Below are 19,119 nucleotides of genomic sequence, written 5' to 3'. Positions count from 1 at the left end.
AGCTAATTAAAAGCTCATAGTAACATGACAATAATCGTTACAGTTTTAACACATCTTTTTAAGCAGATTACGCTTCTTGGTGGGAACACAATCATGTTATACTAGAAACAGTTAAAGGGTTTTGTGAGATAAAATTCAGGAATCACTGACCTCCACAGTGTACTGGAAGCGGTTATAAAACTCCACCTGAACACCCCTGTTTTCTGTTACTGTGTCCAGGATCATCCGCAGGAGCAGCTCCCACATGCTTTGGAGAACTCTATGAGACAGCAGACACAATGGGACACCCACTCATTTGTTTACCAGCTCTTCCAATTACACCACTGTACCCTCACTCAGCTTTGTATATGATTTGAGAGATAAAGGCTCAATAATGATATGTTGTGACACTAAATAAATCTATTATTAATACTGCTTAGTTAACATTCACATAGAGCATCGTATGCTGGGTTGTCACACTTGTCAACTAGTCTTATTAAATTCTTGTGTGGAGTATGGAAAACAGTGAGTGTGGTTACAGAAAGTCTTTTTTGGGTTTGTTATTCTACATAATGATGATAAAGTTTTGTATGTGCATGAAAAATAATAAGCAAGAGGCTGCACAGGAGTGTCACACTGCAATGGTGCACATTGGAAACTGGCTGATCATATAAGGTACATTTTAATGTAAATAAATATAATACAAATGGGAAATTTACATAATTTACATGCTTTAGTAGCTACACTAGATATACTAGATATTATTGTATTATGTGGTATATTTGTTTTTTATGGTATAATGTAAGTTTTTTTATGGCTTCTTTCCTGTATGTTACATTTAAAATGTGTGATTTCATGATTCTCTTCAAAACTTTTATCATTGGGTGCACAGGGATGCCAAATGGAAATGAGCAATTAGACAGAATGTGGTACAATTATAACTCAGAATAGTTCTGTTAATTAGGTATTGTCCCTGTTCAACAAAAATAAATGAAGTCATATTTATAGCAAGTAGGCGAGTGCAATTACCTGCTGAGATTCTCCTTCACAAGGGTTTCAGTTAGGATGACCATAGTGTCTTGTAAGTACTTCATAAGTGGTGCCACAGCCTGGAAGAATGTTCAATTAACACACATTACACAAGCACTGTGGCTGCAAACACTACTGATAAAAGAATGAAAACTGTAGTGAGTTCCTTGGACGTACATCGTCATTGTTGATGGAGTCTGGGGACAGACTGATGTGCTGGATGTACCGACGTAGCTCAGGCAGCATCTGCACAGAAATAATTATTATTATGGGCATGCATTTACTCCTCCAGTTTGAAAAAAATTTACTTTTTAATATATACAATCATGCAGAAGCTTCATCAACGTTACTCCTTCCCCTTTAAGACATACAAATTGCCAACAAGCTACAAGGTTTACACCTGACAGTGACAAATTGCATATGTGCTACAACAAGTGAATGTTTGTGTTGTTGCTTTCAGGTTGATCTGTATCTGTGTGTGGCACCTTGTCAGTGAGCAGCGTGATGAGACGCTTGGCTTCTCTCTGCAGGTCCAGGTCCATGTTGAAGAGCTGCCCATTGAGAGCCTTGTAAACCTGGTCCTTCCCTTCGACCCCGCAGGACTCCTCCATGGCACGTTCGACACCCGGCCAGTCCAGGTCACAAGGCAGGTGACCCAGGAAAACGCGCACATGCTCTGTGTTGTTCAGGGCAATGCAGAGCTAGCAGAAAGCGACGAGGAGCAGAAGAGGAGAAACAGAGGGTGGAGGTGGAGAAACAAAGAAGGAAAAGCAGGGCTACAGAGAAGTGGAGGGACGGGGTGAGTATAAATGACTGACGACAAGCTTTAAAAAAAAAAAAAAAAAAAAAAACCCATGTCAGTGGGCTGATCTCCAGCTGTGCCCTTTATAATACCATGGAGAACTTGCTGACATTTATTTCCCACGTCACTGTGTGCCCTCTCCCAGTTCTGTCTTGCTACAGGCGTTACCTGCACTGTGAAGCTCTTGTGGTCTCGGCCCTGCTGGTTCCTCTCAATCTTGCGTGTTATCATCTCTGAGTAGCACACAGCCTCACTGCAGAAATTCTGTCACAGATAAAATTATAGTCCTGTTTATAGAAGAAAGTTCACAGTTTTTACTGGTTAAATCTTTCATTAATCCTGTGTGTCTCTGAGTCCTGTCTGTATTTGTGCATGGTGTACATGCATGAACGTGACAAGACTGGAAGTGGGACTCACGTCTGTCAAACGAGTGACAAAGATGAAGGCCCCCGCAGAGTCTGGCCAGGCCAGCTGGAGCCAGATCTCGCGCACCTGGCTGAAGCATGTTGTCACTTCCACTGCTGAGGAGCTGTGTTTGGCCTGCTGCACAGGCTCGATCTGCCCACATAACACACAACCACAACATGAAATATGGAACATGCTTTGTGGATTAATAAAACAGGAAATACATGTTATTATGTAATGAACAAGGATTTATTTGCTTTTATTTTTAAAGCTAAACTTTTAGCTCTATTCTTTAACATTTATAAGGAGTATGTGTATTTTACTTTCTTCCAATCAATGCTTGATAAGACTATAACACAGTAACATAGTTGTAATCCTATATAATGATGTATCTTCAGTAGTTTAAACACATTTGACTGCAAATGATTTGTACATGTGTATAAACAGTTAATGCTTTACAACACACTGTCCAATAAAAATATATTTTGTAATAATATAATTTTTATATGGACATTATAAACAATTATAAACCTACTTACATTTGTACATTTCAGTATGTGTGTGTTTACAAACACTTAATAAATGCTTTATAACACACTTAAGAATTGTTATAAAGCATTAACAGTTAAATCTCAGCTATAAATAGTTTATAAATGTTTTGTAAATGTTACAGAACTGTAATTGTATATTTTCATAATTGGTTATTTATTAATTCATGATTTCGTACATTCCTTTAAGCAATTATGAGATATTTCATTTAGAAAAATATATTAACAAAGAAACAACATATACATTACTAAACAATTAAAACACTTTATATCAGCTTACAACTACATTAAACTGAGTTACAAACGATTGCTCACTTATATAAAACTTACACAGTAAATGCTAAACTCATATTATTTTAGTCATTTATAGAGCAGTGGCATCTCACCTTGTCGGTTTCCACTGCTTTGCGGATCCTGTCACATGACCTGTCATGAACAATCTGCAGCCACTTATGAATGGAGGACTTGAACCAGTTATGAAAGCCAGTCAAGGCCAACATTTTAGCATCCCTGTTACAGAAGAACATGTTTTTTAATAAATTCTAAGCTGAAGAAAAGGTTGATTTTTATGAGTTTTCACTGACATTTAAAACAAATAACCACCCAACCATCAGTCACTCTGCTATATGGATATTCATAAAAGTTGAACTGATAACCAACTTGAGAGGAAGAAACTCCCGGAAGCCCTTGAGGATTTTCAAGGACATGAAGAGCTCAAAGATGGTCTCTCCCATGATCTGAGTCAGTCTGGAGCTCTCCTGCTCCAGAGTCCCACACACTCGCTCCATCGCTACATTTACATCATCAGCTACCTGAAGGATGAGATGATTTGACTGTTCAAATACTAGTGCTGATAAAGTGTACAACAACAATATGGCATGACTCAGGAAATAACTTTTCTATTTATTTTTAATGACATACCAGTTTCTCCAACTGCCTGTATGCAATGCTGAAGAAATCTACTTTCACTGCACTGTGAGAACAAATAAACAAAAGGAGGAACTTGTTCAATAATAACCTCTTAATGCAATGTTCAAAGCAATTGCAGTACCTTGTATTAAGTAATACTGCTGTTTTCTTCCCCATAACATTTCCTCTGCAGCAGCAATTGTTACCTGTAGAAGAGTTGGTTGTAGATGTTCTGGGCTCTCTGTACGTCTGCACACACATCATCAACCACAAGAACCAGCCTCTTCAGCTGATCCTCCAGAGTCTAAAGTGTTAATACACAAAGCACAACATCCTTGAAATTCTCAATAACAACAAGACTACATCAACCTGAAAAGGACATTTGGGTTTCTGTCATTAAGACTTGTGTTCTTGAGTATAAACATACCCCATCCTCTGGTTTATATTGTGCAATTAAGCTCTCGTACCACTCTGCTGTTCCTTTCTGTTGAAACAGACAGTGGGTTAATTAAAGGTGCAACTTTCAGCATCTCTCACCAACAAACAATGAAACAATCCTTCAAGCCAACAAATGTGTAGAATTCAGTGGCATCTAGACTTGGCAGAAATGGAATATAATATTCATCAACATGTTTTGATTAGTATAAAATAAAATAAAAAGTTTTTTCGTTACCTGAGAATGACTCTCCACCATGTTTCTACAGTAGCCCAGAACAGACAAACCAAACACTGGCTCTAGAGAGGGCCTTTTGTGTTTTTCCTGAGTTTTGCGGTCACTGTAGGTACTCCTACACGCTGGTTGCAATCCACAACCTCATCGCTAGATACCACTAAATCCTACGCATTCGTCCTTTAAATTGCACTTTCATTGTTACCTTGACAGCAGTGGTGATATCCAAATGCAGTTCATTTCGAAGAGGACATACACTCTTAAACGCCCGCATGTTTTGCATGTAGCCAATCCCCCTGGCATATACAGAAAGGGAAAAAGCTAATTACAATACATAAAACTTCTTCCAGGTCATCAAAATGCTGGTTTAACATCATATACATGTACATCTTGTTGTTAGAATACAATAATGAGAAAAACTACTACTGCACTCAGTTAATTGTATAATCCTGCATTATCTCAGCAGGAGAGGAGAGATTCAACTTTGACTGTTAGTCGAGTCACGCTGTGTGTGTGAGTGTGTGTGTGTGTGTGTGTGTGTGTGTTTCTGAGAAGTGTAGAAGAGATCTCCCTCGAGGTGTTGATCACTGGGCATAGCTGGACTTCTTACTGGAGAAGTTTCTATAAAAAAAGAGTCTCCTCCAAATTAGTCATGAATTAGGCATGAACTTCAATAATAAGCTAATTTTACTAGCTGCCTTTTATGTGGAACAGAGTCCCCAATTTCGTCACTTTGGCTGCTCTATCTTCCTTTTTCATTCGATGGTAAGCTGAAGGTAAAGTCAAATAATTGTGATGATAATTGTGAATTTATTATGTGCAAGACCTTTATTCAGAGCAAGATATCTCCAAAATACTGGCCAGTTTCCCATCAAATGTAGTCCAGATATTCATGCTCCTTCAAGGATTATTAATCTAGGATTTTATTGAAACCAGAACTTTCATATAATGTCAGAACTGGGTCAAAATCTCCACTTGGTCCAGTTTCAATTGGTCAATGAGAATGTGTGCCTGGATTTTATATTTAACTCTTCACTTTTCATACTCATGATCCCCAGGGGATGAATGCTAATGATTTCCCATGATCTTGATGAAAATATCCATATGTACACAAGTAATATCAAAATCTAACCAGAACTTTGCCCAGAAATTAGCAGAGCACATTCAAGCTTCCGAGGGGGAGGGGGCATACTGCCTTGATAGAAGCATTTTAAGGTATGAAAGGATTCAGTGACTGGTTTTACAGGTGGAATGGAAGCAGAATATGATAGTAGTGTAAAAGAATGACTGCTTGCAGGGAATAAATAATACAGCACTTGTAGTTTTGCTCCTAAGAAAACAATGTGCTGGCATAGATAATCTGTCACAGCTTTTGTGTGTGTTTGGGAACAAATGTTTAATATCTCTTTTGACATGAGTAATGAGTAATGATTAAGATATTTCTGTTTGGTAAGAATCCAAACACTGCTTCCTCCACAGAGTGTGACTGACTGGTTGTAGTCTCACTGTGTCTGTTGGGGTGAAAGGTTGAGCGTGTTCCTGGTATGGTGGCACGGGCAAGTGCGTGATGTGATGGCGGTGTGACTTTACCTCAGCATGAGCTCGTAGCGTGTAATGGCAGCAGCGCTGGTGCAGGGGAAAATCTGACGCATGTTCTTCATCAGGCACAGGCAGTGCTCTGTGTACAGCCTGAAGCTGTCTGACAACTGCCTCTCCTGGACACAGGAAGGGCCCTCAGTTATAGCTTCAAGTATACTGGCTGTGAGACATTTTTGGCTGAACCAAAAACCTTGATGAATGTCAGTGAAGAGCTGAACTAATGAGGTGATTGTTTCCACATGATGAAAGGCTTTTTCCTACTGGGAGGCCAGTGGCAAAGAACCTACCAGGTCTCCTCTCACAGTGGGAGGGTCCCACTCTGCATCGATGGTCCTCAGGAGGCGCAGCAGCAGGGAGTAGCACACCCTCTGGGTTCGATGGTGGCTGCTGTAGCACTGCCAGCGACTGCATTAAAAAACAAAACATGCACCTTTTACCTGATGCTAATGCTTTCATATTTGATTTAATCGTGTGGGTTCCTCCATTAATACTCACATAATGGCCTGTTGGAGAGGTGAGAGATCAGTTTGCACAGCATGGTGAGTCAGTACAGTCCAGGCTGGAGGACTAACCTGCCCGTTCCAGTTGTATGGCTCTCTCTGGTATGACGTAAAATATTAAGATTTCATACTTTAATAAGGATAAGAAGAATCTATACAAGGATATGTATTTATCTAAAAAATGTGTTTATCTTGCAGAAAGTCCTAAAATCAAACAAATATCACATAATCATAACATTATCACATACATCCTTATAAAAAACGTCATATTGAGAGCACAGCTACTCTGCATCACAAAACAGACTCTGTACATCAACAAGCACAGCAGCAACAGTTATTTGGAGCGACAGAGTAGTTCTCAAGCAAAATAAGTACTACAGTATGCTGTTCAGTCTTCAATTTTCTGTTTTGTCTTAACACTGGAAAGACTCCAGTTCACACATACACACAATTAATTTCCCTGTAGTCTGAACAAAGTCTAATCATCTTAAATCCTATTTAGCAACCCTCAGAGGACAGTTTTAACTAACAGGCCATACAAGCAGCTAACTGACTCCAGTTGTAGGTCTCTGTGCTCTTAAAGCAACTTACTAAAACACATATTAATTGAAATTTAATCTGTTGTTTGAGAGTAAGTCACTGCCAAAAATGTTGTATTAAATAATCTGTAGGAAACTCACCTTAACATGAGCATGCTCAAACTCCACGATTTGACACAGCAGTTTTTTGTGAATGGACACATTCGAGTCTTTCTTAGACAAAGCTGTGTCTCTCTGAAGGAGAAAAAAAAATCTTTCCATCCGATACATGTAAGAAGAAGACATGTATATACTGAATCACTGTTAAACATACCTGGGTGGTGAAGAGCTTCAGTATCAGGTGACATTCTCCCTGAACCTTAGATGCACTTGATCGAGGCTCCAGCTTAAACCAGGTGTCATAGCCAGCAACAGGGATCTCCTGCAAGAAGGAAACAAGCCAGATGGCACTGACACACTGTTAAGAAATCCTTCATATTTGTGGTTTGATTTGTAACAGTAGCACAGCAACTTGTTTGTTTGGAATTTCTCCACTGAAAACACTCACATTCAACGGGATGTTGATGCATCCGAGGAAGTCATCGGCGTTCTCCTCAGAGCCTGATGATGCTGATGATCCATTGGAACGTACTGACTTTGCTATCTGCTTAAAATACCTGCCAAGAGAAAGCAATGTGCATGGAAGGTTAGAAAAGTTATCTTCCCTGCTTATCACAGCTACCAATTAATGTTTAATTATAAGAACTATTATTTAACAGTTTTCATTTTTAGGCCTTTAGCCAATGCCTTGTTTTCACAATGATGTACAATTAGAGTTCTGGTAAAATGAGTTTCATTTCCTGATGAAAATTGGCTATTTTGATATTTCTGTTCAAAAATAAAATTGCACATGTTCCACCCACAGCTTGCCATCCTTTTGTCTGTGGACTTTACAATAATTGGCATTCCCACATTTTCATTAGACATGTCTATGTCATTGGTTTCTCCATTACCAAGCTAAACTCTCTGTGTCTGTTGGCACTGAGCCATTCTGTATGGCAATCTTTCTGTTAGGTGAAAGGACAAATACTAAATGATCCCCAGAATTTAACAAGCAGGTTTCAAGCCTCTTCTTTCATAAACTGAAACTTCTGGCTTAATTCAGATGTAAATTGCTCTTTGATTGGCAGGTTAAATGACTCATCTATTCATTGCCACAACGCCAGCTGGATGAATTAATTTCTAAACGACTTATATGTCAGTAAAGTATACAAAATCAAAAGCAAATCATTTGATTTTCAGCCCTTAAAAATGAATAACATGATGCAGTTTCTTCTACCTGCCCATTCCCCGAAGTCCACTGACTTCATTGAGTTTTTTGCAGGCCTCGGCAACAGACACATCATCATCATGATCCCTGAAGAAAAGGGGATAATTCAGATGTTATTACACCCCAACCTCTCATTTCCTGTAAGAACATGTTTCATCTTGGAGAGCCATGATAGTTCAAGAGAAGCAGTGCAATGCATTCACTGGAGTTTTTACAGTACCAATAAAACAAGCAAATGACTGTCAAATGACATACTGTAACAGACTTTTCTCTGTATACTTTTTGGGTTTGGTTTTGTATATTACCTGTGATGCCAGAAAAAAATAGGAATAATCTGACATTAAAGCAAATTTAACCTAGTGTAACCTTACGTAATGAAAATCATTTGAAAAAACCTTCCCTGGTCCTTCTGGCAGGGTGACAATCAAGATATTCACGGTGCTGCTCGCACTAATCTTACCATATATCCAGATGCAACAGGTCATTGTGGACATCATCTATTTCACTGTGAAAAAAACAGTAAAAATAAATGATCATCTCAATCAGTAAATACTGACATGAAACAGCTCAACCTGTCAGTGCCACAGTCAACAGACATGACAAGTTGCTACGCTGGTCACATAACTAACAACTTTGGGTGTTAGTGTGAAACAAAATGAAACTGTCAATCCTTCATGTCACACATATCACCATGTCCAGTACTCTGAAAAAGGTTCAAATGTTGTACTCACAAGACAAAGTGCTCATCCCAGACAGGATTAAGAGTCTCTGGTTTAACCTCAGTAACCTGGATACACCTGGCAGGTAACACCTCCTTGGTGCTGGAGCGTTTCTCCAGCTTCTCCTTCCTCTTCCTGAAGCTGAACTTTCTCTCCTTCTTCTCCTCTGGCTCCCGTGGGCTCTGGCCCACTAGAATTCCCAGCATGCAGTAAGGGTCGCTGTACCCTGTCGGCCACAGGTTGACACACATAAAAAAAGATTATTGAACACTTTAAACTGTTTTTATCACAGTGGTGGCACTGTGACAGCACTATGGCAAGGAAAGCCATTGGGCTTATTTGTGATTACAATCAGTGTTGTGTTTTGGTAAAGTGCTTGTCAGTGGAATCAGTGCGACTGTTTCACAAAAGGGTTGTTTGAGATTAATTTAGCCTCACTTGCATATAGGATACAAGTAGTCAACTGTAGCTGAAGGGCAATGAAAAAAAGCCAGTTTGAAGAAGTTGATACAGAAATGATTCAGGAAATTGAATAAGATTTCTCTTTTCATTAGCCAACATGTGCTGCATATGTCTGCATGTATTATGATTAATATGGCACCATTTATTATTGAACTCATTAACCTGTACACCCCTTATATGATTCCCATCTTACAATACAGAAATCCCATCATGCAACTGTCAAATAAGCATACCGTGCATACACTGAGAGATAACAAGAAGGCATGTATACAAAATGTACACATCAATGATGCGGTATGTCAGACTCAATTAGAAGGCAGAGCTTATCATCCGAGCTGATTTCATTTTTAATATGTTTCTTCAGCTTGTTACTTAGCAATTATGTAAATTCACATTCTTAAAAATAACAGGGTATCTTTTATTGTACAAGTTTTTGTACATGTTGCACACAATATGAAATATCATTTATTCAGCTTTGGGGGGAAAGCTGGGATGACTGTTAAAATAAATAAACTCAATGTAGGAATTGAATTTAGTATAATCAAATTCTATGTGAATAAACAGGAAATGAATTTCTGCATAACACCACAGCAAGACATAAGCAGATTGGACAGCATCCTAATCAGAAAAAATGTTTCATCACTGCTGGTAAAATCTGCACTGGCCTCACTTACCTCAAACAACCTTATTGCCACAGAGCTGAAAACTATATGATGTTAGCTAATGGAATTTAAATCACTTGAGTATTCATTGAGCAAGTACCATTAAAAGCTTTTTATATGGAACTGCCATATAGTTGCTGAATAACCATTTCCTCATTAAAATGGTTATTTAACACTTGACATGTCTCACCGTTTGCATCCTTGGCCATCAGGTTCTTTGCTTTCATCACAGAAACTCTCAAAGAGAAACTGGCTCGCTGTGAAAAAATAATTTGTTTTGGTAAGAAACTGTACAACAAATCATTATACTTTCTTTACCTTGATTCTGCTGTATCTCCATTATAGTAAACCTTCAGCATGCATTGTGGAGTGAGACTGTAACAAATCAATTTATGTATGCTTCATCAGGTATAAAGACTCTGTGACTCATGAGGTAGAAAAAATTTACGTCCTAGCAAAGGAAAATATATTTTCACAACATTTCCAGCAGTATAGCAAAAGGGCTCACAGTACTTAATAAGATATCTGAGATACTGTCAGTCACAGTAAATACACAGATTTATTGAAAATGAGGCTTCCAGGTGTACAGGTCTTACATCTCTCAGCTCAAAGGCACAGTGCACTCCAACTGTGGCTCTCCAGGCCATGCTTTCACCTTATTACTACTGCACTGTTCAAAATATGAGCATGAGAAAAAAAAGTGAATGCACTAAAACACCTGTGGCTGCACAACTGAGGATTTAGTGACATCTAAAACTGCACTTTGTGACCTCCAATGAGTTCATTTCTGTAATGAGCTTTATCAGCTTAATAAGGTAATGACTGAAAGGGCTGTATCAGTGGTGTTGCATGCACTTTAGCAAACAAGTCACTTACTGCATACTATGTATTATTAAAAAGTTGCTGTATTTCAAAAATTTGATTTGAAAGTATTTCAGTCATTCCAGCTAGTAACTGGTTTGGTTTCCATTAGCTTCTGAAATATATGAAAATCTATTTTATCAAGGCCACAGCAGCGCAGACTGTTCAATATAATAACAAATGTTTGGCTTTACTGAACTTATTTTACAATTGCAGCTTTTTCAATTGCTTGGTTATGAATCGCAACATTTTCTTTCATTCAGCTCTTTAAACTTGTAAAGTATGTGTCAAATCAATAAATGCAGCACCTTCACCAAAATGACCTCAGAACATTTATGTCAGTATGAAAAAAGATATAAAAAATGTGTTCCTTTATGTAATTTCTCATTCAGACAAACATACAGTACTCTGACAATAGTAGTACTTTCAACCACATATTCACAGGCTCATTTTTCTTGTGTGTCGGCTATTCATAGTACCTTTTATGTACAGTACAAGAACTAATGGCTGCTTGGAACAGCAAGAAAAATACATAAAAACTAAAAAGGCTCACAAAAAAGAAAATACACATGGCTTAATGCACCACAACCTCATAGTGGGATCAATATTCATTGCCCAATATCTCTGAAACATTGATAAGCAAACATGTTTCTGCTCTGTTTTAATGTGCTAAATTTGTAATCAGACACAAGATAGGAACTATTTTCATGGCATATCATCAATAATAATAATCACAATATGGATATGTACATGATTATTGCCAACATATCTCTTTAATAACAGAAAGGACTATTGGTATCACAGAGTCGAAAAATGTCTCACCTTGGATTCTTGGACTTTTTGGAGGATGATGTCCTGTTCCTCCTCGCCCATATCAAACACCTTGGAGAGATGGGCAAGCAAGAAAAAATGCTTTTATTGCCATCATGGAAACACAGTCAAAATTCGATGAAAACACCACTGAAATGATTTCATAGCATCTTTGGTAACTTCAGAGTCCCTGCTTGTACCTGCCCAGCTGGAAACATATGCTACAAACTTTAAATAAAAGACGCCCACTCCAGACACAAAGGAGGCTAAAAAGCTTAGCGTGACATCGGTTGAACAGACGTAATAACATAGCTGAATATAGTAGTATATAGTAGTGCACAGTGTGACTGGGCTTTAATGTTTGTCAGGTTGGAGCCAAAAGCATCTGCTCAGATTCTTGCTCACAATAAACAACACTCTGTACAAGGACAGTGTCAATGTTACTGACAGAGATTTAATGAAGCCCAGGAAATAGAGTCTGTTTTTTCTGATATGCTCATGGTCATTAAATTTAACTTTCACATGTATCACTTTCTGCATCATTTAACCTGTCCTTGGTGGAAAGGTAAAGGATGGTATATAAACACATGGATAGATACCTTAAGGAGGTAAGCAAACAGCTCTTCATCACTTTTCACTTGTTCTGGTGAAGGCACTCCCACCCGGTTCACCACCGTGTACACAGCTTCCTCATAAAGCAGGTCCAGCTACATGAAAACACACTCCACTTAATAACAACCCTTGAAAAATAAACGCTCATGTTCTCTTGCTTTTGTGCTTTCTGCTCTGCTACACATCGATAGCGGGGATAAAAAACATGACTGTGCTGGGTTATTGTGACTTTTAAAACTGTAATCCCTGCTGAAATCCACTGAAAACAGCAAAGCCTAGCTAACGCACCTCTGCCCTGCTGATCCTGTCGGGAACAAAGGCCTGGTCCACATGCTCCTGGGGAGGCGGCACTGTGCAGGCTCCTCTTTGGCACTGTGAGGGGACAGAAACAGTTTACCTAACACAAAATCTGCTCCTCGAAGCTGTATTGAGAAAGAACTGGTCAGAGGAGAAGCTGAGGTCACAGTAAGATATTATTGACAGTAAACCTTCAATCACCACTTGGAAGGAGTAACCTCTCCACTGATTTTAAACAACTTTATCAATAGTGCATCACTTAAAAAACAAAAGATCAAGAGATGCTAATTCTTGCAGCCAAAATTGGAAGTCTCAAAAGATAGTATGATGTCTTCCCAAACATGAAATGTATTATGGACGTTCCTTGCTTTTCGCTCCCCTGTCATACAGCAATTTGGAGAAATAATAATCAAGCACACACTGCAAAGATGTCAATAAAGCATCACTGCTGTCATTGCATAGCCTTCGACAGCAGCTTGTCACAGCTGAGCTTCTAGTCTTCTGGGCACCCTACTCAACCCATTCCTTCTGTCTGCAGACATCATACTGGCCACAGCACGGGGCTGAAAGACAGCGCCGAGGCCTACTCACTACATGCTTCAAATGTGTGACAGACGGAAAGGTGGACGTTGGGTGAAGGTTACCTCAGCCTGGGCAGCCCGCAGCATGTTCTCTTGTTTCTGCAGGATGGCATTCGTACGCTCAAAGAACGACACACTCTCCTCAGAAATCCTGCCAAGAAGACGGAGCAGATTGACAAACACGACTCTAAAAATAGGAAATCATATTCATTTATGAGAAACAGTGAGTTGAGATGTGGAGTATAAGGTTGGAGTTAAGATGCATCATCTCATTAGTCTAATAACAGAATATTTCTTGATGGTAATCACACACACAGTGGGATCCAGTGACACTGGTGGCATCATGTTTGCAGACAGCACTTTGGATGAGCTTCTGTCAATACAGATTATGTTTACTGTTAATGTTGAACCACTGGACTCCTTCGCCTACAGTTCAGCTCCTCATTAGCTATTGAATATCATCACATTTCAAGGACTAGAAAAGCAAAAGCATAAGCATGTCCGGACCAAAGCTGTCAGAGACACAACATGTCTGCACTCTGCATGAACCATGGTAATCTACTATGATGAGCAGAGCTGTGTGTAATTTGCAAATTATGTTTTCTGTTTTCCTCCAGGTGTGAGTGAATCCCCGGACTCCCCACCAGCCCCAGTTGTCATGGTGATACAGCCACATTCAGGGAGGGAGTACTGTAGATGGCTATACACCTTGGGAATACCCCTCTAACCCCCCCAAATTTCTCAACAGGCATCTTCCTCTTGGCCTCAAATGGAAATCACTGGGGGGCAGGCAGCTCTGATGTGCGCTGTACCAGAACCACCGGGATCAGCCATGCCGTCGGCCCCTCACCCTCCCAGCTTCCTCATCTCTCTGCCAACCCCTTCATAATATGCAGAAGAGCCGTCCGCAGAGACCCCATCACGCTCCTTTATTAGCGTCATCGCATCACAGCAGGTGCGTGGCAGCCCATCCCAGCACCCACTGATTCTCGCCATAGTGGGGGAGCGGATGGCAAACCCCTGAGGTATTGATGAAGACTAATGGCTGCCGTGCTGGGAGAGTTGGTTTTTACGTTTCCACTGCGTCAACCCCATTTAAGCTTCAAAGACGGATGCATTCAGTTAAAATTGCTGATATTTTGTCAATGTCAGGCATATTGTAAAACACAGTATATTCTAGAAAAAAGACAACCTCTATTGAGAACAAATTACACCACCACAGCTTTTAAATCAAGCTTTAAGCTGTAGGTCCCTTGGCATGTTTGGCAATCTCTGTATTTCCATTTTCCGCTTTCATTTAAAACTAATTTTCCAGCCTCACTGGTGTGTTTGTCAATACTGCGAAATACCGAATATAATCTAAGTTATCATTCTCATCTGAAACCCCTCAGTCAGTGTTTGGAAGCTTGAAACCTCAAACTGGGTCTACAATCTGTGACTGACTCCCCAAAACAAAGCTAGTTTCTCTATCTAGAGATTTGGGGCTGCTTTTTTTTTTTTTTACAGTTTCATTTGCACATATAGTACAATTAAGCTTAATTGGATTGTAATGTTTGCGATATGAGACACTCAAATCTCTCCACATCCATCTTTAATTGTCCCAGGCATTCTTGTATCCAGAAATCTGTCCCATCTCCTGTCACTCATACAGTTTAAGCATTTGTCCAGAGAGTCTGGGATCTTTTATTTTGAGCTTTGGGATGACGCACCCATGAGCAGAAATAAAGCAAAAAATGCAAATCCAGTCAATTCCGATTTGATGCAACTAAAAACAAAATGATGCCGATGTCTTTCAACCTTTCTTTCTCTCTCTGACACACATGCACACACACACACACATACACACCAGTAGAATAACACACTGATTTGATGTTGCTAGGAAACAGGTCTTTTTTTTTTTTACCATCATTTTATTCTAATTTATTTTCAGAATTCAGTCAAACGTTTCAATTATGTTTTCCTGTCTAGAGTGTAAATGGGAAGCAAAACATAAATAAAAAAACACGAACAGTCTGAACTTTCTCTATCTATGATAATATGTCTTCAAACATAACTAATTGAGAATGTGAAGGTGACAGCAACCCCTCACTTCCAACTTCAACATAATGTGGCAGGGCATACATAGTAATTAATAGCGCATACATCACTGTCGTCTACAGCATGAAAGACAATGTGACATCTGTATGCATTCTAATAAAATAAGATTATTTTTTAATCTGATTGATTACGGTTGTCACTGCATAATATCAGCCTGCAGCTGCTTCCACAAGCGAGGACCTCCATGACAAGGTCCCCCCCCCCGCCCGCCACCACCCACCTCAATACTACACACAACCGTTTGTTTCACTCTAATTACACATTTGATTAAACAAGACGACATTACAGGTGAAAAAATCCTCAACGTGGAGATTATAAGCTCAACAGCTCTAATAGAATATCTCCATTCAATAGCTTGAGAAACAAACAGCAGTCTCCCAGCTCAAACTGCTGGCAGACAGAACAGTAGCATGGTGTGAAGTGATATCTAAGTTGGGGGCTTCACAATTCTGTTTCACAGCTCACTGTGCAGGTCAATGGCTGACTGAAGATTCAGCCTATTTTAAAAAAGGAAAAGGGTGTTGCCACATATGGATCCTGTCTACAAAATGAGTAATGTACGGACGTTGAACTTTTGATTTATTTCATAAAAAAACACAGTCACGTATTATGCTACAGGTACATCTACAGCTCATGGGAAGTTATGCCTGCATATATCTGACAGTATAAGGTCATACCTTATAAATGCTATACCATTATAGTCTCTTCTTAGCCCCTTGATGTATAGTCTGTCATCAATGACTGTAAATGTAGGATAAGGACAGAATTGATTATATTTTCCTAATAAAACAACTAAAATGAACTGATCTTACCACAAATATTGCCGGTGTACCCACATTTGATAGCTGTTTAAATTTCTGTACTTCTCTGCACTTTAAAGATCATCTCCAGACATATTTAAGACATAAAAATCCTCTGCTTGAATGTTCTCCACAAAAAACATCCAGTTACCATGTTAAAACCATTAAAGTGATTTATACTCCTTCATCCGAATACAGAATCTATAAATATGCAAATATGGCATATTTCAAAAGTTGAACTGCTGGGCGTAATGTGTTTCCAACTTCAATGAAAAGTTCCTTCTCAGTGATTGTGCACTGAAGGCTTCAGGTTTCCACATCACACGTCGCACATAGATGCTTTTAACTGAGATTTAAGTTGAGCACAGGGGAACTTCTCCACTTTCAACAGATCAAAGTGAAAACAGTCTTCTAGTTTAAAACTCTGCACATACATCACTCTGTGGAGTGAAGCTCAAACATCAAACTGAAGGAAGAAGGAGAAACATCTCTGACTAGAGGGGAATTTTAAGAACTTCTCATGTGATAAGACTATAAGCTCAGGTACTAACAAACTGGTGAGATTGTTTGTGTCAGTTAATGCATCCACAGTCAAGTATGAACTTTCAACTGATATAGAGTATTTTTTATAAAAGAAAAAGTAGCAATACGCATGTGTTAAAATACTCCATGGAGCACTTGGGTAGTCAAGTGGTTAAACCCACATGAAGGCAGCGGAAGGACATTGTTACTTTATTTAATTGGATTTGTTGCAAAGAAGAAAAATATACAGCAGTACAGCAGTAGCAGCCTAATTCTTTAAATGTATCGTATGTGTGCCAATATGACAGTAATCACAGGTGTATTAGGGGTTTCCATTCAGTGTCATTTTAAATTGATTGTGTTGTTCTGCATTCATTAAAAAAAACATGAGCCTAAGGAGTCAAATCCATTAATTTCAGATTCAAAAGAAAGTTAGGTCAGTATGAAGTCCATTGTTCTTGACAGAGATGGCAGTGAACAGTGCACACAAAGCACACAGTAATAAGCCAAAATATACATTCAAATATAATTCCCTGTGGGATCTATGCTGCAATAATGCCAGAGACATAACTAGGACAAAGAGACATAAAGGCGTCATTTGCCCAACTGAATTAAACACCTCCAGTGTGCCAGTTTCTGTTCTGAGAGCTAAGGTCTGACAGCCGACCGTACTACTGGGTCAACAACTGTAGATGGAGCAGACCAAATCTAACCGGCCTCATTTGCAAATTCTCAATTAAAGTGAGAGTGCAGGCAGGTCAGCGGCAGTCTGAATGGATAACAAAGATCAACAGCCTGCCTCTAATGATGAGCACTCAGGGTACATGCACGACTGAGGCTCAGTGGGAAGCCTGTAGCACCAGGGTGCTGGCATGGGAAATGAGAAAAAGGTGATATGTACAATACTGACAGTTCAAATCAGTTTTTAATAAACAAGATAAAAAGGATGCTAGTGGAGCAGATATGATATAAAAATTAGGTTAGAAAAATAATTCAAAATGATAAATATACTGAGAAAACATACTGAGACAGCATCAAGAATATAGATTAAATAGAAATGTATAAAGTCCCCTGTTGGTCTGTCTCTGAAATCCAAAATTGATCAATGTTCAGCTCCCCATCTGAGGTTATCTTCCATGATAAAAATAGACATAGTCGTTATTACAAGTATAAGTTCACATCGTGGCAGCAGCCCATGTTTAGGTTGCTATAGAAACCTCAGGATCATACTATTACTTTTGGCTACACATAAGCTTCAAAACAAGATTGAAAAAAAAAATCTGATGACTTATTTTACCTGTGCCACTTTATTTGTTGTAATGAGTCAGACAAGAAGAAAAAAACTCCTTAACAGCGTAGAAAAACTGAATACATTTTTATGAGGATTAGACAAGATCAAGACAGACATACAAAAAATGTACTGAGGCCCTGTTAATGACCTTATACTCCCAACACTACACAGTGCTGTCAAACTAATGCTTACACATATTACATGGCACATACATACACTGAACTATACATATACACAAATACATGTAACATACATACACATATACACTTATACATATACAGTAAAGTCTATAAATACACACACACATTTATACAAAGACACACATATATGCACAGTTTACAGCATATAGCCATTACTACAAACACATTCAGACATACCGTATCTATACACAGGAATTTACATAAAACAATAACAAATCAACATATAACAGATGAATGGATCATCATCAAAAAGTAAGCAGCTTGTTCAAGAACTATGAATTTGCTGTGTTATTTTCTAATATTGGAAACATGAACAACATGTTAAGAGAATAGAGAATATAAAATGATGCCTTCATAGTCATTGCACATTTCCGGTACAACAAAATTACTTGTGCAACTCTTGGGGTGGTACTGCAGATGCAACTAAAAACAACACACTTTAAAAGACAGTATACTAAAATGAAAATAGATTAAAAACCAAAATGAAGCGAAACAGATGAAAAAAAAAATCAAAACAGGCAGACGTCCTTTTCATTCACAATATTGCACTTGGGATGAACTTGTAAACAGTAAAGACAGAGAGAGAGAAAACGGAAAACATAAGAGATCTGGAGTTCACCAAACTGTGCACATGTATTACCATAAATTACAGATAATGTGTTAGGAAATATGTTTTATGCCATTCATCTTTATGTGCAGCTGAGATCAATTTTCCCATCTGGAGGGGATGGAGATGAAGTGAATTTGTCCAATCTCAGTGACCTACAAATCTACTTAGTGTTTTTTTGTTGGCTATTCATCTACAAAACATTGAAGCTTCAGAAATGAGGAAAAAATGTCATTTATACGGATGATACCGATAACTATACAGCTAGTCTTTGAATATTTATTATTATAATTTTCTTTTTGGCTTTGT

At 38.7% G+C, this 19,119-nt stretch overlaps 1 protein-coding gene across 1 annotated transcript in view; it reads right to left on the bottom strand.

The window, feature by feature from the left end:
• Positions 1-19,119, bottom strand: part of baiap3 (BAI1 associated protein 3) — a 33,492-nt gene that overhangs the window by 3,719 nt on the left and 10,654 nt on the right. Inside the window, exons 3-28 of the mRNA XM_053339250.1 lie at positions 13,357-13,444; positions 12,704-12,787; positions 12,403-12,510; positions 11,816-11,875; positions 10,323-10,389; positions 9,021-9,234; positions 8,750-8,794; positions 8,299-8,376; positions 7,528-7,636; positions 7,294-7,401; positions 7,122-7,214; positions 6,437-6,540; positions 6,229-6,346; positions 5,933-6,057; positions 4,548-4,638; positions 4,100-4,156; positions 3,879-3,976; positions 3,685-3,736; positions 3,424-3,575; positions 3,150-3,273; positions 2,228-2,368; positions 1,979-2,074; positions 1,494-1,709; positions 1,186-1,254; positions 1,009-1,088; positions 151-259 (exon numbers count right to left, since the gene is read on the bottom strand). Coding sequence (XP_053195225.1) covers positions 151-259; positions 1,009-1,088; positions 1,186-1,254; positions 1,494-1,709; positions 1,979-2,074; positions 2,228-2,368; positions 3,150-3,273; positions 3,424-3,575; positions 3,685-3,736; positions 3,879-3,976; positions 4,100-4,156; positions 4,548-4,638; positions 5,933-6,057; positions 6,229-6,346; positions 6,437-6,540; positions 7,122-7,214; positions 7,294-7,401; positions 7,528-7,636; positions 8,299-8,376; positions 8,750-8,794; positions 9,021-9,234; positions 10,323-10,389; positions 11,816-11,875; positions 12,403-12,510; positions 12,704-12,787; positions 13,357-13,444 — 2,686 coding nt within the window. The remainder of the gene's footprint in view (positions 1-150; positions 260-1,008; positions 1,089-1,185; positions 1,255-1,493; positions 1,710-1,978; positions 2,075-2,227; positions 2,369-3,149; positions 3,274-3,423; positions 3,576-3,684; positions 3,737-3,878; positions 3,977-4,099; positions 4,157-4,547; positions 4,639-5,932; positions 6,058-6,228; positions 6,347-6,436; positions 6,541-7,121; positions 7,215-7,293; positions 7,402-7,527; positions 7,637-8,298; positions 8,377-8,749; positions 8,795-9,020; positions 9,235-10,322; positions 10,390-11,815; positions 11,876-12,402; positions 12,511-12,703; positions 12,788-13,356; positions 13,445-19,119) is intronic.

This window comes from Scomber japonicus, chromosome 18 (assembly GCF_027409825.1).
Source record: "Scomber japonicus isolate fScoJap1 chromosome 18, fScoJap1.pri, whole genome shotgun sequence".
In the NCBI taxonomy this organism is placed as follows: domain Eukaryota; kingdom Metazoa; phylum Chordata; class Actinopteri; order Scombriformes; family Scombridae; genus Scomber; species Scomber japonicus.
This window is presented reverse-complemented; position numbering and strand designations above follow the sequence as displayed.